The sequence below is a fragment of the Cherax quadricarinatus genome, chromosome 81, assembly GCF_038502225.1.
Source record: "Cherax quadricarinatus isolate ZL_2023a chromosome 81, ASM3850222v1, whole genome shotgun sequence".
NCBI classification, from domain to species: Eukaryota; Metazoa; Arthropoda; class Malacostraca; order Decapoda; family Parastacidae; genus Cherax; species Cherax quadricarinatus.
In genome coordinates, this window is record NC_091372.1 from 15,459,550 (window position 1) to 15,484,042 (window position 24,493).

Below are 24,493 nucleotides of genomic sequence, written 5' to 3' on the forward strand. Positions count from 1 at the left end.
GGTGAGCCCACGGACCGGCAGCCGGGTGAACCCACGGATCGGCAGCCGGGTGAACCCACGGACCGGCAGCCGGGTGAACCCACGGACCGGCAGCCGGGTGAACCCATGGACCGGCAGCCGGGTGAACCCACAGACCGGCAGCCGGGTGAACCCACGGACCGGCAGCCGGGTGAACCCACGGACCGGCAGCTGGGTGAACCCACGGACCGGCAGCCGGGTGAATCCACGGACCGGCAGCCGGGTGAACCCACGGACCGGCAGCAGGGTGAACCCACGGACCGGCAGCCGGGTGAACCCACGGACCGGCAGCAGGGTGAACCCACGGACCTGCAGCCGGGTGAACCCACGGACCGGCAGCAGGGTGAACCCACGGACCGGCAGCAGGGTGAACCCACGGACCGGCAGCAGGGTGAACCCACGGACCTGCAGCCGGGTGAACCCACGGACCGGCAGCCGGGTGAACCCACGGACCGGCAGCCGGGTGAACCCACGGACCGGCAGCCGGGTGAACCCACGGACCGGCAGCCGGGTGAACCCACGGACCGGCAGCCGGGTGAACCCACGGACCGGCAGCCGGGTGAACCCACGGACCGGCAGCCGGGTGAACCCACGGACCGGCAGCCGGGTGAACCCACGGACCGGCAGCCGGGTGAACCCACGGACCGGCAGCCGGGTGAACCCACGGACCGGCAGCCGGGTGAACCCACGGACCGGCAGCCGGGTGAACCCACGGACCGGCAGCCGGGTGAACCCACGGACCGGCAGCCGGGTGAACCCATCACTCCAGCAGCAGCACAACAACAACGTTCAGTAACCACCCAAAAAGACGCCAGTTTAACCAGTTACTCCTATTAAACGAAGCTACCCTGATGCCCACCGGATAAACCGAACTTTGAGGTATATCTGGATTTATATAGAGCATTTTTAAACCAGAAAAAGCCTCATATAGGCCTAAAAATGTCCAAATGTCTTTGTGAAGCTTAGAGACCTTGGGTTGTATGTGTTATTTTTGTTGATTTATGTTGAGTTTGCAATGTTATATTGACTCTGCAATGTTTGTGTGTGTTAAGTTTTTTATGGAAAGTTGTTAACTTTAAGTTTAAAATGTTAATGTTGATGTTTTTTATGTTTTAAGCTAGATTTAGAGAGACTGAGAAGTGAAGTCGCCGATGGTGGTAAGTCGCCGATGGTTGTAAGTCGCCGATGATGGTAAGTCGCCGATGGTGGTAAGTCGCCGATGGTGGTAAGTCGCCGATGGTGGTAAGTGGCCGATGTTGGTAAGTCGCCGATGGTAAGTCGCCGATGGTGGTAAGTCGCCGATGGTGGTAAGTCGCCGATGGTGGTAAGTCGCCGATGATGGTAGGTCGCCGATGGTGGTAAGTCGCCGATGGTGGTAAGTCGCCGATGGTGGTAAGTGGCCGATGTTGGTAAGTCGCCGATGGTAAGTCGCCGATGGTGGTAAGTCGCCGATGGTGGTAAGTCGCCGATGGTGGTAAGTGGCCGATGTTGGTAAGTCGCCGATGGTGGTAAGTCGCCGATGGTGGTAAGTCGCTGATGATGGTAAGTCACCGATGATGGTAAGTCGCCGATGGTGGTAAGTGGCCGATGGTGGTAAGTTGCCGATGGTGGTAAGTCGCCGATGGTGGTAAGTCGCCGATTGTGGTAAGTGGCCGATGATGGTAAGTCGCCGATGGTGGTAAGTCGCCGATGATGGTAAGTCGCCGATGGTAGTAAGTCGCTGATGACAGTAAGTCGCCGATGATGGTAAGTCGCCGATGATGGTAAGTCGCCGATGGTGGTAAGTGGCCGATGATGGTAAGTCGCCGATGATGGTAAGTCGCCGATGGTAGTAAGTTGCTGATGACGGTAAGTCGCCGATGATGGTAAGTCGCCTATGGTGGTGAGTCGCCTATGGGGGTGAGTCGCCGATGGTGATGAGTCGCCGATGATGGCGAGTCGCCAGTGATGGCGAGTCACCGATGATGGTAAGTTGCCAATGATGGTAAGTCGCCTATGGTGGTGAGTCGCCGATAATGGTGAGTCGCCGATAATGGTGAGTCGCCGATGATGGTAAGTCGCCAGTGGTGGTGAGTCGCTGATGGGGGTAAGTCGCCGATGATAATGATAAAGTACAGTAAAGTACATTATAGTTAATTAAAGTACATTAAAGTACATAAAAGTACAGTAAAGAACATTAAAGTACAGTAAAGAACATTAAAGTACAGTAAAGAACATTAAAGTACAGTAAAGAACATTAAAGTACAGTAAAGAACATTAAAGCACAGTAAGGTATATTATAGCACAGTAAAGTACATTAAAGTACAGTACAGTAAAGTACAATAAAGTACAATAAAGTACAGTTAAGTACAGTTAAGTACAGTTAAGTACAGTAAAGCACAGTAAAGTACATTAAAGTACAGTAAAGTACAGTAAGCACAGTACAGTAAAGTACAGTAAAGCACAGTACAGTAAAGCACAGTAAAGCACAGTAAAGCACACTAAAGTACAGTAAAGTACAGTAAAGTACAGTAAAGCACAGTAAAGCACACTAAAGTACAGTAAAGTACAGTAAAGTACAGTAAAGCACACTAAAGCACACTAAAGTACAGTAAAGTACAGTAAAGCACAGTCAAGTACAGTACACTAAAGCACAGTAAAGTACAGTAAAGCACAGTAAAGCACAGTCAAGTACAGTACAGTAAAGCACAGTAAAGTACAGTAAAGCACAGTAAAGTACAGTAAAGCACAGTAAAGCACAGTCAAGTACAGTACAGTAAAGCACAGTAAAGCACAGTAAAGCATAGTAAAGTACAGTAAAGCACAGTAAAGCACAGTAAAGTAAAGCACAGTAAAGCACAGTAAAGTACAGTACAGTAAAGTACAGTAAAGCACAGTAAAGTACAGTACAGTAAAGCACAGTAAAGTACAGTACAGTAAAGCACAGTAAAGTGCAGTAAAGTACAGTAAAGCACAGTACAGTAAAGCACAGTAAAGTACAGTAAAGCACAGTAAAGTACAGTACAGTAAAGCACAGTAAAGTACAGTAAAGTACAGTAAAGCACAGTAAAGTACAGTAAAGTACAGTAAAGCACAGTAAAGTACAGTAAAGCACAGTAAAGCACAGTCAAGTACAGTACAGTAAAGCACAGTAAAGTACAGCACAGTAAAGCACAGTAAAGTACAGTAAAGCATAGTAAAGTACAGTAAAGTACAGCACAGTAAAGCACAGTAAAGTACAGTAAAGCATAGTAAAGTACAGTATAGTCAACTAAGTACAAGTACATATAGTTAAGTAAGCAAAAGTCAGTAAGTTTATTTAATTACATAAATACACTTAAACAAATTATCACACATAGTAACGTGTAAATTATCACACATAGTAACATGTAGATTATCACATATACTAACGTGTAAATTATCACACATAGTAACATGTAGATTATCACACATAGTAACGTGTAAATTATCACACATAGTAACATGTAGATTATCACATATACTAACATGTGTAAATTATCACACATAGTAACATGTAGATTATCACATATACTAACATGTGTAAATTATCACACATAGTAACATGTAGATTATCACATATACTAACGTGTAAATTATCACACATAGTAACATGTAGATTATCACATATACTAACGTGTAAATTATCACACATAGTAACGTGTAATTACCGTCCAGGATGACCCCAAAAAGAAACTCAAAATGACTTGTTTCCATTGGGATAACTTACTTAACCATTACAGTTGGTGCTAACTGCAGGATAAAATAATATTAGATTTTATTGGGATTTTTAACCCCAGAGGGTTATCCTTCCAGGTTAACCCAGGATAGGGAGGGTTATCCATCAAGGATAACCCAAGAAAGTCAGTGCTTCATCAAAGACTGTCTTATTTTCAATGTGATCCTTCGATATTGTCCCCCAGGATGCCACCTACACCATCCTATGGAGAGGGAGCATGGACACGGGGGTCGTCCCACAGTTACTAAAAACAACAGGCAGCCTCACTCCACAAAGAGGGCAGTAAAGCAACAGCAAAGAACTAGAGACCGATAGCACTAACATCCCATATCATAAAAATCTTTGAAAGGGTCCTAAGAAGCAAGATCACCACCCATCTAGAAACCCATCAATTACACAACCCAGGGCAATATGGGTTTAGAACAGGTCGCTCCTGTCTGTCTCAACTATTGGATCACTACGACAAGGTCCTAGTTGCACTAGAAGACAAAAAGAATGCAGATGTAATATATACAGACTTTGCAAAAGCCTTAGACAAGTGTGACCATGGCGTAATAGCGCACAAAATGCGTGCTAAAGGAATAACAGGAAAAGTTGGTAGATGGATCTATAATTTCCTCACAAACAGAACACAAAGAGTAGTAGTCAACAGAGTAAAGTCCGAGGCAGCTACGGTGAAAAGCTCTGTTCTACAAGGCACAGTACTCGCTCCCATCTTGTTTCTCATCCTCATATCTGACATAGACAAGGATGTCAGCCACAGCACCGTGTCTTCCTTTGCAGATGACACCCGAATTTGCATGAGTGTCTTCCATTGCAGACACTGCAAGGCTCCAGGCGGACATCAACCAAATCTTTCAGTGGGCTGCAGAAAACAATATGAAATTCAACAATGAGAAATTTCAATTACTCAGATATGGTAAACACGAGGAAATTAAAACTTCATCAGAGTACAAAACAAATTCTGGCCACAAAATAGAGCGAAACACCAACGTCAAAGACCTGGGAGTGATCATGTCGGAGGATCTCACCTTCAAGGACCATAACATTGTATCAATCGCATCTGCTAGAAAAATGACAGGATGGATAATGAGAACCTTCAAAACTAGGGATGCAAAGCCCATGATGACACTCTTCAGGTCACTTGTTCTATCTAGGCTGGAATATTGCTGCACACTAACAGCACCTTTCAAGGCAGGTGAAATTGCTGACCTAGAAAATGTACAGAGAACCTTCACGGCACGCATAACGGAGATAAAACACCTCAATTACTGGGAGCGCTTGCAGTTCCTGAACCTGTATTCCCTGGAATGCAGGCGGGAGAGATACATGATTGTATACACCTGGAAAATCCTAGAGGGACTAGTACCGAACTTGCACACGAAAATCACTCGCTACGAAAGCAAAAGACTTGGCAGACGATGCAACATCCCCCCAATGAAAAGCAGGGGTGTCACTAGCACGTTAAGAGACCATACAGTAAGTGTCAGGGGCCCGAGACTGTTCAACTGCTTCCCAGCATTCATAAGGGGGATTACCAACAGACCCCTGGCAGTCTTCAAGCTGGCACTGGACAAGCACCTAAAGTCGGTGCCTGACCAGCCGGGCTGTGGCTCGTACGTTGGTTTGCGTGCAGCCAGCAGTAACAGCCTGGTTGATCAGGCTCTGATCCACCAGGAGGCCTGGTCACAGACTGGGCAGCGGGGGCATTGACCCCCGGGAACTCTCTCCAGGTAAACTCCGGGTAATGCACCAGTCTACTAACACCCAGGTACCAATAGACCCCTGGCTGTCTTCGAGAAGGCACTGAACATTCACCTAAAGTCAGTACCTGACCATCCGAGCTGTGGTTCCTATGTCAGTTTACGTGCAGCCGGCAGTAACAGCCTGGTTGATCAAACCCTGATCCACCACTTGGCCTGGTGTCAGACTGGGCTGTGGGGGCGTTGACCCCCAAAACACTCTCCAGGTATACAAAAAATACAAAGCCTGTACAGCATTGTCCTATACGTACTTAGCAAATCACTAGAGAGAGAGACTAGGTAGCCCATGGCTAACATATTGCATTCTTAGATCCATAGATGCAAAACATCTTCATGAAAAACAGTAAAGAGAGCTTAATAACTAAGGAACATATTAAAAAGTTTCCCTCTCCAGGAGTTTTGTCAAGCCATTACAGCTTGATAAAGCTCCTGGAGAGTGAAACATCGCTACAATAAAATGTCACATAGTTGCATTTTGTCCTTTTACTTAACATGTGAAAGATTACAAAGATAGATTCTAAGATATAATGTTGCTGAGAGCTGTGTTAGATAATATATAACCTGTGACTTGTTTGATGCCCTCTTGTGTTATTGTTGAGATGATCAAAATACTTAAGTGTTCTATTAAACTGGTGCCTTTTTTTTCTTGTTTTCTCTAACTCTTTCTCTTAGTCACCATGCTATTGTAATTTCATGTCCTGCTAACCATGGAACAGGTGGGGTTGGAACCCTTGGCAAGTAAGTTGTAAAACTCCAGACCAGTGGTTCAAACCCCATCCATTCCGTGGTTTATTTGCAGTCATGTTATAATTTGTGAGTTACATCCTGCTATATACAGGATGACTTTCAGCACCTATAACTAATGTCTATTTTTTTTTATTTTAAACAAATATGAAGCTTACTGAGTATACCAGGAAAAGTGTACGGTAGGGTTATAATTGAAAGAATTAGAGGTAAGACAGAATGTAGGATTGCGGATGAGCAAGGAGGTTTTAGAGTGGGTAGGGGATGTGTAGATCAGGTGTTTACATTGAAGCATATATGTGAACAGTATTTAGATAAAGATAGGGAAGTTTTTATTGCATTTATGGATTTAGAAAAGGCATATGATAGAGTGGATAGAGGAGCAATGTGGCAGATGTTGCAAGTATATGGAATAGGTGGTAAGTTATTAAATGCTGTAAAGAGTTTTTATGAGGATAGTGAGGCTCAGGTTAGGGTGTGTAGAAGAGAGGGAGACTACTTCCCGGTAAAAGTAGGTCTTAGACAGGGATGTGTAATGTCACCATGGTTGTTTAATATATTTATAGATGGGGTTGTAAAGGAAGTAAATGCTAGGGTGTTTGGGAGAGGGGTGGGATTAAATTATGGGGAATCAAATTCAAAATGGGAATTGACACAGTTACTTTTTGCTGATGATACTGTGCTTATGGGAGATTCTAAAGAAAAATTGCAAAGGTTAGTGGATGAGTTTGGGAATGTGTGTAAAGGTAGAAAGTTGAAAGTGAACATAGAAAAGAGTAAGGTGATGAGGGTGTCAAATGATTTAGATAAAGAAAAATTGGATATCAAATTGGGGAGGAGGAGTATGGAAGAAGTGAATGTTTTCAGATACTTGGGAGTTGACGTGTCGGCGGATGGATTTATGAAGGATGAGGTTAATCATAGAATTGATGAGGGAAAAAAGGTGAGTGGTGCGTTGAGGTATATGTGGAGTCAAAAAACGTTATCTATGGAGGCAAAGAAGGGAATGTATGAAAGTATAGTAGTACCAACACTCTTATATGGGTGTGAAGCTTGGGTGGTAAATGCAGCAGCGAGGAGACGGTTGGAGGCAGCGGAGATGTCCTGTTTAAGGGCAATGTGTGGTGTAAATATTATGCAGAAAATTCGGAGTGTGGAAATTAGGAGAAGGTGTGGAGTTAATAAAAGTATTAGTCAGAGGGCAGAAGAGGGGTTGTTGAGGTGGTTTGGTCATTTAGAGAGAATGGATCACAGTAGAATGACATGGAAAGCATATAAATCTATAGGGGAAGGAAGGCGGGGTAGGGGTCGTCCTCGAAAGGGTTGGAGAGAGGGGGTAAAGGAGGTTTTGTGGGTAAGGGGCTTGGACTTCCAGCAAGCGTGCGTGAGCGTGTTAGATAGGAGTGAATGGAGACGAATGGTACTTGGGACCTGACGATCTGTTGGAGTGTGAGCAGGGTAATATTTAGTGAAGGGATTCAGGGAAGTACAGTGCCTGCACTCTGAAGGAGGGGTGTTAATGTTGCAGTTTAAAAACTGTAGTGTAAAGCACCCTTCTGGCAAGACAGTGATGGAGTGAATGATGGTGAAAGTTTTTCTTTTTCGGGCCACCCTGCCTTGGTGGGAATCGGCCGGTGTGATAATAAAAAATAAAAAAAAATAATTCAGGGAAACCGGTTATTTTCATATAGTCGGACTTGAGTCCTGGAAATGGGAAGTACAATGCCTGCACTTTAAAGGAGGGGTTTGGGATATTGGCAGTTTGGAGGGATATGTTGTGTATCTTTATATGTTTATGCTTCTAGACTGTTGTATTCTGAGCACCTCTGCAAAAACAGTGATAATGTGCGAGTGTGGTGAAAGTGTTGAATGATGATGAAAGTATTTTCTTTTTGGGGATTTTCTTTCTTTTTTGGGTCACCCTGCCTCGGTGGGAGACGGCCGACTTGTTGAAAAAAAAAAAAAAAAAAAAAATGAAGCTTTAATTTATCAGTGCATATTACATGAATTTAATTCTCTCTCTGTATTTCAGCAAGATGTCAGCTCAAAGTCCCAATCCTGGGAGTGCAGCATCCCCGATGGGTCCTCCCCAGCAGTCTCTATCTCCTATGCCACCACCCCAGGCTACCTCCCCAGCTGTAGGTCCACCTCAGGCTCTATCACCAATGGGTCCACCTCAGGCACCTTCACCTATGGGCCCACCAGTAATGTCCCCAGGTCCTGGTGCTGCACCTACTCAGCAAGGGCCACCGGGTGGCCCTGGCATGTCACCTGGCCCTCATCTTTCCTACCCCCAGGGTACACAAGGCAGCCATGGCTGGCCACAGTCCCCTGCTTCGTATCCCAACAACTATTCTTCACCTCAGCAATCACAACAGGGATCGTCAGGCAGTCACTACCCTGCCCAAGGTGGCACTGGTGACCCTCCTGGAGGTCTACCTCCATCAAGTGGTGGAGGACTGAATGGCTCAAGTGGTGGAGGCTTCCAGCAGGAGAACCTTAATGCACTACAGAAAGCCATCAACACAATGGAGGACAAGGGCTTGCAGAATGATCCCCGTTATGCTGATTTAGTTAACATGAAGGCTAAATATAATATGAATATGGGGCCACCACCTCCAGGAAGTGGATCAACAAGTGGAGGTAGTGGTCCATCAGGACCTGCTGGTGGGCCGGGCTATGGCCCTCCAGCAGCAGCTGGCCTAGACGCACAAAGAGCAAGCTTGCTAAACCCCTCACAGATGCATCAGTTGCGAGCACAAATAATGGCCTATCGTTGCATAGCTCGCAATCAACCAGTTCCTAGTCATGTTTCTGCGTTGGTTCAGGGACGTAGGCCTGAACAAGACCCCAATCAACCACCTGGACCTGGTCTTCCTGGACCCCCAGGTCCACCAACTGGACCCCCTACTGGTCCTCCCACTAGGTCCCCAACTGGACCTCTTACTGGTCCTCCTGGTCTACCTGGTCCACAGGGACCACCAGGGCCACCAGGACCACCGGGGCCACCCAGTATGCCATATGTAAGACATCCTGGTAAGTATGTAAACTTTCGTACATTTATAAGGCACTGGCAGAGATGTGTGTTGAATTCATGTTAAGTGCTAAACTTATTCGGCATAAGATGTGAAGGCTCGATCCTCCGTCTGCTGAGTGACAGATGTGCTTCCTATTTGTAAAATAATGTAGATGGCATTTCATGCTGAGTGCTTATGCATGATTTCAGTATTTTTAAGTAGAGCAAAACACATTCAATGGATTTGGAATTTAACAGGCAAAATCTCTGTCTGAACAATATTTTGAAACTGGACAGAGTCTGTTCAGTCCAGAATTTTCTGTTATTCTTGTGATCTGCTGGGGAAATTTGTTTTGAATTTAACTTTGTCCATTAAATAATTTTTTTTTCTTTGTTTAGCACACTAGCTGTCGTCCAGCAAGGCAGCGGTACCCGAAGAAACTAAATTTTTCTTCTTTTTACATTTAGTAATTTATACAGAAGGTGTTACTAGCACCTTGTTTCCAGCATTTAATAATTTATACAGAAGGTGTTACTAGCACCTTGTTTCCAGCATTTAGTAATTTATACAGAAGGTGTTACTAGCACCTTGCTGCCAGCATTTAGTAATTTATACAGGTGTTACTAGCACCTTGCTGTCAGCATTTAGTAATTTATACAGGTGTTACTAGCACCTTGCTGCCAGCATTTAGTAATTTATACAGGTGTTACTAGCACCTTGCTGTCAGCATTTAGTAATTTATACAGGTGTTACTAGCACCTTGCTGTCAGCATTTAGTAATTTATACAGGTGTTACTAGCACCTTGCTGCCAGCATTTAATAATTTATACAGAAGATGTTACTAGCACCTTGTTTCCAGCATTTAGTAATTTATACAGGTGTTACTAGCACCTTGCTGCCAGCATTTAGTAATTTATACAGGTGTTACTAGCACCTTGCTGCCAGCATTTAGTAATTTATACAGGTGTTACTAGCACCTTGCTGTCAGCATTTAGTAATTTATACAGGTGTTACTAGCACCTTGCTGTCAGCATTTAGTAATTTATACAGGTGTTACTAGCACCTTGCTGCCAGCATTTAATAATTTATACAGAAGATGTTACTAGCACCTTGTTTCCAGCATTTAGTAATTTATACAGGTGTTACTAGCACCTTGCTGCCAGCATTTAGTAATTTATACAGGTGTTACTAGCACCTTGCTGCCAGCATTTAGTAATTTATACAGGTGTTACTAGCACCTTGCTGTCAGCATTTAGTAATTTATACAGGTGTTACTAGCACCTTGCTGTCAGCATTTAGTAATTTATACAGGTGTTACTAGCACCTTGCTGCCAGCATTTAATAATTTATACAGAAGATGTTACTAGCACCTTGTTTCCAGCATTTAGTAATTTATACAGGTGTTACTAGCACCTTGCTGCCAGCATTTAGTAATTTATACAGGTGTTACTAGCACCTTGCTGCCAGCATTTAGTAATTTATACAGGTGTTACTAGCACCTTGCTGTCAGCATTTAGTAATTTATACAGGTGTTACTAGCACCTTGCTGCCAGCATTTAGTAATTTATACAGGTGTTACTAGCACCTTGCTGTCAGCATTTAGTAATTTATACAGGTGTTACTAGCACCTTGCTGTCAGCATTTAGTAATTTATACAGGTGTTACTAGCACCTTGCTGTCAGCATTTAGTAATTTATACAGGTGTTACTAGCACCTTGCTGCCAGCATTTAGTAATTTATACAGGTGTTACTAGCACCTTGCTGTCAGCATTTAGTAATTTATACAGGTGTTACTAGCACCTTGCTGTCAGCATTTAGTAATTTATACAGGTGTTACTAGCACCTTGCTGCCAGCATTTAGTAATTTATACAGGTGTTACTAGCACCTTGCTGCCAGCATTTAGTAATTTATACAGGTGTTACTAGCACCTTGCTGCCAGCATTTAGTAATTTATACAGAAGATGTTACTAGCACCTTGCTGCCAGCATTTAGTAATTTATACAGAAGGTGTTACTAGCACCTTGTTTCCAGCATTTAATAATTTATACAGAAGGTGTTACTAGCACCTTGCTGCCAGCATTTAGTAATTTATACAGAAGGTGTTACTAGCACCTTGTTTCCAGCATTTAATAATTTATACAGAAGGTGTTACTAGCACCTTGCTGCCAGCATTTAGTAATTTATACAGAAGATGTTACTAGCACCTTGCTGCCAGCATTTAGTAATTTATACAGAAGGTGTTACTAGCACCTTGCTGCCAGCATTTAGTAATTTATACAGAAGGTGTTACTAGCACCTTGTTTCCAGCATTTAGTAATTTATACAGAAGGTGTTACTAGCACCTTGCTGCCAGCATTTAGTAATTTATACAGAAGGTGTTGCTAGCACCTTGCTGCCAGCATTTAGTAATTTATACAGGTGTTACTAGCACCTTGCTGCCAGCATTTAGTAATTTATACAGGTGTTACTAGCACCTTGCTGCCAGCATTTAGTAATTTATACAGGTGTTACTAGCACCTTGCTGCCAGCATTTAGTAATTTATACAGGTGTTACTAGCACCTTGCTGCCAGCATTTAGTTGCCTCTTACGACATGCATGACTTACGCAGGAAGAATTTAAATTTGAATTGTCAATTATTTTTACAGACAATTCTAGAATTGTTTGTTATTGTTTCAGTCCTCTGGATAAATTATTTTTTGGATTTAATACAGTGTTTGATATATCCCCAAAAAATTGTCCATTCTGTGTCAATAATGGAAAATGTTCTCATAATTCTGATTTAACTGTGACAAACTCCCTCTGTTAGTTTCTTAATTTGTGTTTACCTTTTCTAGACTTTCTGTTAATGTTAATTGTTATGGTGGGCTGGGCTCATGGTGGGCTGGGCTCATGGTGGGCTGGGTTCATGCTGGGCCGGGTTCATGCTGGGCCGGGTTCATGCTGGACCGGGTTCATGCTGGGCCGGGTTCATGGGCTGGGTTCATGGTGGGCCAGGTTCATGGTGGGCTGGGTTCATGGTGGGCTGGGTTTATGATGGGCTGGGCTCATGGTGGGCTGGGTTCATGGTGGGCTGGGTTCATGGTGGGCTGGGTTCATGGTGGGCTGGGTTTATGATGGGCTGGGCTCATGGTGGGCCAGGTTCATGGTGGGCTGGGTTCATGGTGGGCTGGGTTCATGGTGGGCTGGGTTCATGGTGGGCTGGGGTTATGGTGGACCAGGTTGATGGTGGACCATGTTCATGGTGGGCTGGGTTCACAGTGGACAGGGTTCATTGTGGGCTGGGTTCACGGTGGACAGGGTTCATGGTGGGCCATGTTCATAGTGGGCTGGGTTCATGGTGGATAAGGTTCATGGTGGACTGGGTTCATGGTGGACCAGATTCATAATGGATCAGGTTCATGGTGAATCAGGTTCATGGTGGACTGGGTTCATGGTGGACCGTGTTCATGGTGGACCATGTTCATGGTGAACTGGGTTCATGGTGGGCTGGGTTCATGGTGGACCAGGTTCATGGTGGATCGGGTTCATGGTGGACTGGGTTCATGGTGGACCGGGTTCATGCTGGGCCGGGTTCATGCTGGGCCGGGTTCATGGGCTGGGTTCATGGTGGGCCAGGTTCATGGTGGGCTGGGTTCATGGTGGGCTGGGTTTATGATGGGCTGGGCTCATGGTGGGCTGGGTTCATGGTGGGCTGGGTTCATGCTGGACTGGGTTCATGGTGGGCTGGGTTCCTGGTGGGCAGGGTTCATGGTGGGCTGGGTTCATGGTGGGCTAGGTTCATGGTGGGCTGGGTTTATGGTGGGCTGAGTTCATGGTGGGCTGGGTTTATGGTGGACCTTGTTCATGGTGGACCATGTTCATGGTGGGCAGGGTTCATGGTGGGCTGGGTTTATGGTGGGCTGGGTTTATGGTGGACAGGGTTCATGGGCCATGTTCATAGTGGGCTGGGTTCATGGTGGATAAGGTTCATGGTGGACTGGGTTCATGGTGGACCGGATTCATAATGGATCAGGTTCATGGTGAATCAGGTTCATGGTGGACTGGGTTCATGGTGGACCGTGTTCATGTTGGACCATGTTCATGGTGAACTGGGTTCATGGTGGGCTGGGTTCATGGTGGACCAGGTTCATGGTGGATCGGGTTCATGGTGGACTGGGTTCATGGTGGACCGGGTTCATGTTTGACAGGGTTCATGGTGGACCGGGTTCATGGTGGACTGGGTTCATGGTGGAAAAGGTTCATGGTGGACCAGGTTCATGGTGGACCGGGTTCATGGTGGACCAGGTTCATGGTGGATCGGGTTCATGGTGGATCAGGTTCGTGGTGGACAGGGTTCATAGTGGATAAGGTTCATGGTGGACTGGGTTCATGGTGGGCTGGGTTCATGGTGGGCTGGGTTCATGGTGGATCAGGTTCATGGTGGATCGGGTTCATGGTGGACTGGGTTCATGTGGACCGGGTTCATGGTAGATCAGGTTCATGGTGGACTGGGTTCATGGTGGATCAGGTTCATGGTGGACCAGGTTCATGGTGGATCAGGTTCATGGTGGACCAGGTTCATGGTGGATCAGGTTCATGGTGGACCAGGTTCATGGTAGATCAGGTTCATGGTGGATCAGGTTCGTGGTGGACCGGGTTCATGGTGGATCAGGTTCATGGTGGACTGGGTTCATGGTGGACTGGGTTCATGGTGGGCTGGGTTCATGGTGAATCAGGTTCATGGTGGATCAGGTTCATGGTGGATCAAATTCATGGTGGGCTGGGTTCATGGTGGATCAGGTTCATGGTGGATCAGGTTCATGGTGGACCAGGTTCATGGTGGACCAGGTTCATGGTGGACCAGGTTCATGGTGGACCAAGTTCATGGTGGACCAGGTTCATGGTGGACTAGGTTCATGGTGGACCAGGTTCATGGTGGGCTGGGTTCATGGTGGATCAGGTTCATGGTGGATCGGGTTCATGGTGGACCGGGTTCATTTTGGACCGGGTTCATGGTAGATCAGGTTCATGGTGGACTGGGTTCATGGTGGATCAGGTTCATGGTGGACCAGGTTTATGGTGGATCAGGTTCATGGTGGACCAGGTTCATGGTAGATCAGGTTCATGGTGGATCAGGTTCATGGTGGACCGGGTTCATGGTGGATCAGGTTCATGGTGAACTGAGTTCATGGTGGACTGGGTTCATGGTGGGCTGGGTTCATGGTGAATCAGGTTCGTGGTGGATCAGGTTCATGGTGGATCAAGTTCATGGTGGGCTGGGTTCATGATGGATAAGGTTCATGGTGGATCAGGTTCATGGTGGACCAGGTTCATGGTGGACCAGGTTCATGGTGGACCAGGTTCATGGTGGACCAGGTTCATGGTGGACTGGGTTCATGGTGGACCGGGTTCATGGTGGACCGGGTTCATTTTGGACCAGGTTCATGGTAGATCAGGTTCATGGTGGACTGGGTTCATGGTGGATCAGGTTCATGGTGGACCAGGTTCATGGTGGATCAGGTTCATGGTGGATCAGGTTCATGGTAGATCAGGTTCATGGTGGATCAGGTTCATGGTGGATCAGGTTCATGGTAGATCAGGTTCATGGTGGATCAGGTTCGTGGTGGACCGGGTTCATGGTGGATCAAGTTCATGGTGGACTGAGTTCATGGTGGACTGGGTTCATGGTGGGCTGGGTTCATGGTGAATCAGGTTCGTGGTGGATCAGGTTCGTGGTGGATCAGGTTCATGGTGGACCAGGTTCATGGTGGACCAGGTTCATGGTGGACCAGGTTCATGGTGGACCAGGTTCATGGTGGACCGGGTTCATGGTGGACCGGGTTCATGGTGGACTGGGTTCATGGTGGACCGGGTTCATGGTGGACCGGGTTCATGGTGGACCGGGTTCATGGTGGACTGGGTTCGTGGTGAACTGGGTTCATGGTGGACTGGGTTCATGGTGGACTGGGTTCATGGTGGACTGGGTTCATGGTGGACCAGGTTCATGGTGAACCGGGTTCATGGTGGACTGGGTTCATGGTGGACTGGGTTCATGGTGGACTGGGTTCATGGTGGACCAGGTTAATGGTGGACCAGGTTCATGGTGGACCAGGTTAATGGTGGACCAGGTTCATGGTGGACCAGGTTAATGGTGGACCAGGTTCATGGTGGACCAGGTTAATGGTGGACCAGGTTCATGGTGGACCAGGTTAATGGTGGACCAGGTTCATGGTGGACCAAGTTAATGGTGGACCAGGTTCATGGTGGATTGGGTTCTTAAGAAAAATCTCTGGTATTTTTACAATATTATTCAGATTTAGTATCAAGTGATTCACAGTTTTATTGGAATTTTTTCTACAGTTAATTTTACTTAAATTTAATTGAGAATTGAGTAGAAGAAGCACTTTGACCATGACTCGCTCCATCACTGTCTTGCCAGAAGCATGCTGATATTGCAGCTAAGAGGCCTCCCTTCAAACTGCAGTATCCCCACCCCTTCTTCAGAGTGTAGGCGCTCTTTTCCTTACCTCCTGGACTCAACTCCAACTGATGGGTTTCCCTGAATCTCTTCATAAATGTTACCTTGCTCACACTCCAACAGCACATCAAGTCATAGAAACTACTCACCTCCACTTACTCCTATCTAATATTCTTTAGTCTTTTGAATCAGTTATTACATTCATATTCTACCAATTTTTTAAAACTCTTGTAAAACAAACATGTAAGAAAGAATGAACACTGCAGCAGGCTTACTGGCCCATGAGAGGCAGGTCCAAGTCACTGTGAGGGAAGGTTGCATTATGGAAGGTCATTAAACTCACTCTCCCATGTATGTGCATTTTTGAGGTGAGTGGCTGTTATGTATGTATACTGAACAAAATGGCACAGTACCGGATGTAACTAGTTAATGGTCCGTATTACAACCCAGGAGTCCAAATGGCCTGTTATCCTGAGTGTAATGGGAGCAAAATAAACACAGCAGAAAAGTTTTGACTTATATTATCTTTCACCAATTTAGAACAGTAATATGTACACTATATACACTATGTACAGTGATAGGTATTAGTGCACTCCACGGTAAGCAAGGCAGAATAGAAGCCACAAGATAGCAGACCGTGCTTCAACCAGCTCTAGAATGGGAATGACAAGGGCAGACAGGAGAGTGGTACCCACATAACCTCTGCGATTGCCAAAACCATCTTCTTATTGGCTAGAACCTGGTCACTAGTTGAACGACGGGGCCCCATCGTCAACTCTCAGTCACCTTGTTCGCTGGTTGGGGGAGATAGCCTGTAAATGAGGGTGTGTACATGCACCGAATAAAGGTTACGTACTCTTTGCATGCCACAGTCCGTCAGACTCAAACATCGTCATAAGTTCCTCCTGTGTATAGGTTATTTGTATAATGTATATATTTTTTTTCCTCAGCACACTGGCATCTCCCACCTAGGCAGGGCGACCCAAAAAGGAAAGAAACACTTTCACCATCATTCACACACAATCACTGTCTTTGCAGAGGTGCCCAGATACGACAGTTTAGATGTACTATACTGTCTTAATCATAGTCCCCACAAATATGCTGTGATTGGTCAATTTTGGCCTAGACATGAGAGAATGTGTGTGCAGTGGGCATGCACAGTGGGCGTGCACAGTGGGCGTGCACAGTGGGCATGCACAGTGGGCGTGCACAGTGGGCATGCACAGTATAAATAATAATCGTGCTTCATGTAGGGCATGAGGGAATAACTAACCTCTGACCTTGTTTTTGAATTAAAATAACGACTTTGAGGTATTTTCTAGGGCGGTTTTTATGGTTTTATTGGCAATGTCTTGGTATTATTTGATAGACCAGAAGATATACTAACAAAATAATGATGATTGTGGTCCCTTTAAGGGCAGAAATGGCCAGAAAAATACTTCAAAGCAGAGGAAATGTTAAATATTTGACAATTTTCCCTAGGAAGGACAGAGTTCTTCTTCCCTTCATTGTCTATTTATGGACTTTTACCGTCTCTTTCAAATATTTGGATGACCTAAATTATGACCAATCATTCATAGTTATATTTTATTAGAAAAATAGAGTAAACTTTGACCTTTTTGTGTGATTGATTCAAAATGGAGGACAAGTGTTATATAGGAAAGGCCTGGGGACACAATTACTAAAGAGAAGAAAGGTTACTTTAGTGACAGGAATGTCTACAGTAATTATTTTGGACTCAGTTTTTAAATTGGAATGTCTTGAATTTTGTTTAATATTGGCAAGATTACAGACTAATGGGTACTCTAGTGAAAAAGCCAAAAACTGGTTCAGTTTGAGCAATGGAATTGGCCTAAAATAGGCCTCAAATTATGTTAAATCACAGTTGTGTAAAGTGTTCCCTGATCTTCAACTTTGTGCATGCATAATTCCACAAGTTTCCCATCAAATTTTGCATTTTTGGTGTCATTACCTTTAGAAAAAGATTCTGTCATTTTACAAGATAAAATTATTATTTTTCCTCAAAAAATTGCAACAGTGACATAACCTTTAATTTCAAGGGTTACGTCACTGAGTGGGTTAAATTATGACATTTGTTCACTTCTGGCAGGAGAGCTATTGAACAAATGATGGCAAGTGTATATTTTTTAGCTTGTATTAACACGATTGCAAACAAACCACAAAATGGGTGGGATTAGAACCCATAGCAAGTGAGTCGTAAAACTGCAAGCCAGTACATAAGCCGCTGGACCTGGAGTTTACAACTCACTAGCCATGGGTTCTAACCCCATCTGTTCCATGGTTTATTTTTTAAAGTATTTTTGTTTTTGGGTCGCCCTGTCTCAGAGCGAGATGTCTGGTGTGTTAAGAAAACTAATATAGATACTATCATATCTACTTGCCTCTGGTCAGACAGTGATAGTGTGAATGATGGTGAAAGTGTTTCTTTTTTGGCTCGTCCTGCCTTTGTGGCAGATGGCCAGCATGCTAAAAAAAATAATTTTATGCCTGTATAATTTAATAGTTGTAAATATTGCTTTTTCATGTTATAAATTCATAACAGAGACATGATTTCAGTAGGGCTGATGACAGGAGTGCGAGCGGCATACAACGGCACCGGTCCACCACACACACCACCACCACCACCACTGCCTGGGGTTATAACTTCTCAACCAGTAGTAACTGGTCCTCTACCAGGCACTATACCAAGACCTCAGGTCAGCTTCAGTCATCTCTCTCATTGTTTGTATATCAGTGTGTCACTAGTTGATGTTCTGGGTATCATTGTGTCACTAGTTGATGGTCTGAGTATCATTGTGTCACTAGTTGATGGTCTGAGTATCATTGTGTCACTAGTTGATGTTCTGGGTATCATTGTGTCACTAGTTGATGGTCTGAGTATCATTGTGTCACTAGTTGATGTTCTGGGTATCATTGTGTCACTAGTTGATGTTCTGGGTATCATTGTGTCACTAGTTGATGGTCTGAGTATCAGTGTGTCACTAGTTGATGTTCTGGGTATCATTGTGTCACTAGTTGATGTTCTGGGTATCATTGTGTCACTAGTTGATGTTCTGGGTATCATTGTGTCACTAGTTGATGGTCTGAGTATCAGTGTGTCACTAGTTGATGTTCTGGGTATCAGTGTGTCACTAGTTGATGGTCTGAGTATCATTGTGTCACTAGTTGATGGTCTGAGTATCATTGTGTCACTAGTTGATGGTCTGAGTATCATTGTGTCACTAGTTGATCGTCTGAGCATCATTGTGTCACTAGTTGATGGTCTGAGTATCATTGTGTCACTAGTTGATGGTCTGAGTATCATTGTGTCACTAGTTGATGGTCTGAGTATCACTGTGTCACTAGCTGATGGTCTGAGTATCATTGTGTCACTAGTTGATGGTCTGAGTATCACTGTGTCACTAGTTGATGGTCTGAGTATCACTGTGTCACTAGCTGATGGTCTGAGTATCATTGTGTCACTAGTTGATGGTCTGAGTATCAGTGTGTGTGTGTCACTAGTTGATGGTCTGAGTATCAGTGTGTGTGTGTCACTAGTTGATGGTCTGAGTATCAGTGTGTGTGTCACTAGTTGATGGTCTGAGTATCAGTGTGTGTGTGTCACTAGTTGATGGTCTGAGTATCAGTGTGTGTGTCACTAGTTGATGGTCTGAGTCAGACAGAAATGCTTTTGTAAGTTTCTTTGTCCTGTGTGAAGGTTATTTGTGTATTCTCTTATTTTATAATTTTCTTCACAAAATATTACTGCACCATTTTTAAGTCATGTACAGTAAGTCCTCACTTAACATTGTTGTCTTATAACATTGATGAGAAAAAAAATTGATTCCCGGCCGGGGCCGCTGTCTATATGGAGTTTGTACATTTATTGTTGAACCACCTGGTGGTAGATGGCACTCCTTACAGTTTTCACTCTGCAACATTTATTCCGTGATTTAGCTGTGTTGCAATTAGTGCTAAATATGCCCTGTGCAGCCCTGATATTTATATCAATTGGCATATGGTAAAATTGGTTTTGTTATACATTGTTTTGCTTAAAATTGCAGTTTCCAAGAACCCGTCAACGACACTGAGTGAGGACTTGCTGTATAAAGCTCATACATCTTTAGCTGTAACTTCAGGTTTATTTCATGATTTTGAACTTTAATACAGGAGGGCCCTGCTTTATGGCACTTCGTTTTACAGCATTTCGCTAATGCAGCGGTTTTCAATTATGCACATTCTTCATTTATTTAGACTTGCTACAATAAATATATTCACCACTCACTATAGGCTAAGGAAGGAAATATTTTAAGGTAAGAAATGTGTGTACCATATTTGCATTTTTTAGTCCTAGCTGTGTTGCTCACTTAACCCTTAAACTGTCCAAACGTAGATCTACGTTCACGTGTGTAGCTCTCCGACCTTGATTTTCCCCATTTGAAAGCATGGAAAAAAAACGTAGATCTACGTTCGGAACCCCCCACACGTGGACGTAGATCTACGTTCAAAACCCCCCACACGTGGACGTAGATCTACGTTTGGACAGTTTAAGGGTTAATATATACATGTATAGCATAAACATATTACTAGCCTTTTATATGCATTTGAAAGTGAGAGAAAGCTACATTTCACTTTACAGCGATGTTTTGCTTTACAGCAGTAGCCCAGAATCTAATCTGCTGTATAAGCAGGGCCCTCCTGTAGAGCAGTAGCCTGGAGCCATCCTGCTGTATAAGCAGGGCCCTCCTGTAGAGCAGTAGCCTGGAGCCATCCTGCTGTATAAGCATGGCCCTCCTGTACAGTAGTAGCCTGGAGCCATCCTGCTGTATAAGCAGGGCCCTCCTGTACAGCAGTAGCCTGGAGCCATCCTGCTGTATAAGCAGGGCCCTCCTGTAGAGCAGTAGCCTGGAGCCATCCTGCTGTATAAGCAGGGCCCGCCTGTAGAGCAGTAGCCTGGAGCCATCCTGCTGTATAAGCATGGCCCTCCTGTAGAGCAGTAGCCTGGAGCCATCCTGCTGTATAAGCAGGGCCCTCCTGTAGAGCAGTAGCCTGGAGCCATCCTGCTGTATAAGCAGGGCCCTCCTGTAGAGCAGTAGCCTGGAGCCATCCTGCTGTATAAGCATGGCCCTCCTGTACAGCAGTAGCCTGGAGCCATCCTGCTGTATAAGCAGGGCCCTCCTGTAGAGCAGTAGCCTGGAGCCATCCTGCTGTATAAGCAGGGCCCGCCTGTACAGCAGTAGCCCAGAACCTAACCTGCTGTATAAGCGAGACCTGCCTGTAGTTGCCACAGATAGTGTGTGAGGTTCTGGAGATGTGGGCCTCTTCTGTATTGATAAGTAAGACACATGTACAACAGATGGGTATCTTTACTGTTGAAATGTTTCACTTGTACAGTAAGCTTCTTCAGTCATATACAGAGGCAGCAGGTGTGGTAGTGAAGTAAAGATTATGTAATCAGTTCACCAACCTTGGAGAAATAGTATTGGAGGTGGTCAGTCCCTCAGCCTAGAGAAGAGTTTAGCTCCATGGTCTGGAATGATTGTTGAGGTTCACCAGTCTACCACTGGTGACTGTGGTCCACCAGTCTACCACTGGTGACTGTGGTCTGCCAGTCTACCACTGGTGATTGTGGTCTGCCATTCTACCACTGGTGACTGTGGTCTGCCAGTCTACCACTGGTGACTGTGGTCTGCCAGTCTACCACTGGTGACTGTGGTCTGCCAGTCTACCACTGGTGACTGTGGTCTGCCATTCTACCACTGGTGACTGTGGTCTGCCAGTCTACCACTGGTGACTGTGGTCTGCCAGTCTACCACTGGTGACTGTGGTCTGCCAGTCTACCACTGGTGACTGTGGTCTGCCAGTCTACCACTGGTGACTGTGGTCTGCCATTCTACCACTGGTGACTGTGGTCTGCCAGTCTACCACTGGTGACTGTGGTCTGCCAGTCTACCACTGGTGACTGTGGTCTGCCAGTTTACCACTGGTGATTGTGGTCTACCAGTCTTCCACCAGTGACTGTGGTCTACCACTGGTGACTGTGGTCTACCACCAGTGACTGTTGTCTACCACTGGTGACTGTGGTCTACCACTTGTGACTGTGGTCCATTTAACCAAGGGCCATTAACTCAAGGATCATTAAAATTGAGAGTTTATTATAATATTTCAACACAGAGTTTATGGTAAGAGTGTTGTAGAGTAAATGTTGTGTTTCCTTGAGTGCAGGTACCACCCCAGAGTACTGCACCAACACACGTACCCACACTGGGTGGCAAGACCATCCGCATCACACCCATCGCTAAGCCGGCCGGGGTCGATCCTCTGCTACTTTTACAAGAAAGAGAATACAGGTAAGTTTTACACTGTGATTGGTTAATGTTCCAAGTTGGACCACGGTTAATATACCGTCTTACTGCACTGTCATCTTAGTTTCTGTCTCCTATGTGCAGGATATTTGTGTATTGTTCCAGTAACAGTATTGTGACTTTATTCTTTACAGGTCATTTTTGTTATTGATCTATATTGCTTTTAACTATTATTATCCTGTTAACAATATTAACATTGAATTTCTTAACAATTTGTAAATGGGCAGAATTTTTTTTAACAAACAGTGTATTGATCTGGCTGAGTGGAGAAAGTACTATGTGCTTTGATACAGTGTGTACTGGTTTGAATCCTGCTGTCGACTGAAAGACAATGTTTGTTAATACAGTAGACCCTTATATTACACGGATTTATTTGGCATGTTTTGGTTATTACACTATTGAAAAATTGCGGCATAATTTTATACAACACTTGTAAAATTAACAGTTTGTTTTGTGGGAGGGGAAAAAATTTTGAGTGTCGCCCACAGGATATTTTCCCAACTTAGGCTGTGGGTTAGACCATTGAGTCAACGGGGGAGACCTACCGCCATTCCCTGCCACCCTTGTCCCAGCCTTTAGTTCATGCACATATAGGACCCTTCTCTCCTAGCAGCCAGCTGTGTGGATTGTGTTTTGATCTTTTAATTGCCATATCTTGTATCTGCCAAGTAATCATGGCACCCAGTAAGCATACAAATGTTCCTGAAAGTGGCAAGAAAAGGATTAAGCATTTAAGTCTTGGAGTTGCAAAGAAAATTGGGATATTAGATGAGCTTAACCCTTTTGGGGTTTCAGCCGTACTAGTACGGCTTATGCGCCAGGGTTTTTGACGTACTAGTACGCATAAATTCTAGTGCCCTCAAATCTAGCAAGAGAAAGCTGGTAGACCTGCATATGAAAGAATGGGTCTATGTGGTCAGTGTGCACAGTATAAAAAAATCCTGCAGCACACAGTGCGTAATGAGAAAAAAAAGCTTTGACCGTGTTTTTGGTTTAAAACAGTGACTTTGCACTGTACAGTGGACCCCCGGTTTACGATATTATTTCATTCCAAAAGTATGTTCAGGTGCCAGTACTGAACGAATTTGTTCCCATAAGGAATATTGTGAATTAGATTAGTCCATTTCAGACCCCCAAACATACACATACAAACGCACTTACATAAATACACTTACATAATTGGTCGCATTGGGAGCTGATCGTAAACTGGGGGTCCACTGTATTTTCGTATGGTATTTATGGTTGTATTCTAGTTTTCCTGGTCATATTTTATAGAATGGAAGACATATTACAGAAATTGAGATGATTTTGATTGGTTTCCTAATGAAAAGTACCTTGAAATTGAGCTCAAATTAGCAGACATGTTCGATTTTTGCCAAAGTTCAAAAGTAAACAAATCATGCCACGTGTCCAATATACGTCAACTGGTGAATCTAATATTCTTTCACAAGTGTGCTAGCATTATTTATACCATTTCTACACTAATACAGTAGTCTGCATAGCAGCAAATCTTCTATTTTTTGTGAGAATAAAAATTCAAAGTGGAAAGCAAAAAGAAAATATAAGAGGGGCCTGGGGATGTGACTAATGAACAGAGGAAATGTTATTTTAGTGCCAGGAATGTCTTTCTTGTTTATTCTGGACCCTATTTGGAAATTGGCATCTTTTGAAATTTGTGTGAAATTGGCAAAATTGCTAAATTCTGACCACTTTAATGGATAGTTGAAATCGGTAAATGGGTGGTTTCTTGTACTCATTCGATAGAAAAAATGGAGTTCTAGCAAAATAGTTATGATTTTTGTCGACTAGTACACTGGAATTGGCCGAAAATAGGGCTCAAAGTGGGCAAAATCGCTGATGTGTGAACATCGTCGAGACCGGTAACTTTGCGAGAGCATAATTCCATAAGTTTTCCAACAAATTTCATACTTTTGGTGTCATTATGATCGGGAAAAGATTCTCTATCTTTTCATAAGAAAAAATAATTTTTTTTTTTTTTTTGAAATTTTGGCGACCCTGAGAACAAGTCTCTGAGAGGGCTTGGCGACCCTCAAAGGGTTAACCCTTTCAGGGTCCGTCCCGTAGATCTACGGCTTTATGTTCAGGGTCCAAACCGTAGATCTACGCCATGAGCTCAGCTCACTCTGATAAACTGTGAGTGGTACATTTGGGCCTAGATATGAGAGAATACATCTATGTGGTATGTGTGCACCACATAAAACAGATCCTGCAGCACACTGTGCATAATGAGAGAAAAAAAATGAAATCATGATTTTTCGATTAAAACAGCAACTTTGCAGTGTTTTTTCGTATGTTTTTTATAGTTGTATTTGCGATTTCTTGGTCTCATTTGATAGAATGGAAGACATTACAGAAATAGAGATGATTTTG

General features: G+C 44.4%; 1 protein-coding gene across 5 annotated transcripts in view; it reads left to right on the forward strand.

Annotated features, from left to right (window-relative positions):
- The first annotated feature begins 756 nt into the window (after window positions 1-756).
- LOC128699941 (ATP-dependent helicase brm) overlaps window positions 757-24,493 on the forward strand; it is a 232,990-nt gene continuing 209,253 nt past the window's right edge. For 3 of the 5 annotated variants that reach the window (XM_070102471.1, XM_070102468.1, XM_070102472.1), the window contains exons 1-4: window positions 757-897; window positions 8,294-9,297; window positions 18,315-18,454; window positions 21,963-22,087. In XM_070102471.1, coding sequence (XP_069958572.1) covers window positions 8,298-9,297; window positions 18,315-18,454; window positions 21,963-22,087 — 1,265 coding nt within the window. In that variant the 5' untranslated portion in view covers window positions 757-897; window positions 8,294-8,297. Of the gene's footprint in view, window positions 898-1,135; window positions 1,176-8,293; window positions 9,298-18,314; window positions 18,455-21,962; window positions 22,088-24,493 lie in introns of all 5 variants that reach the window. The other 2 variants (XM_070102469.1, XM_070102470.1) reach the window with 2 other exon arrangements.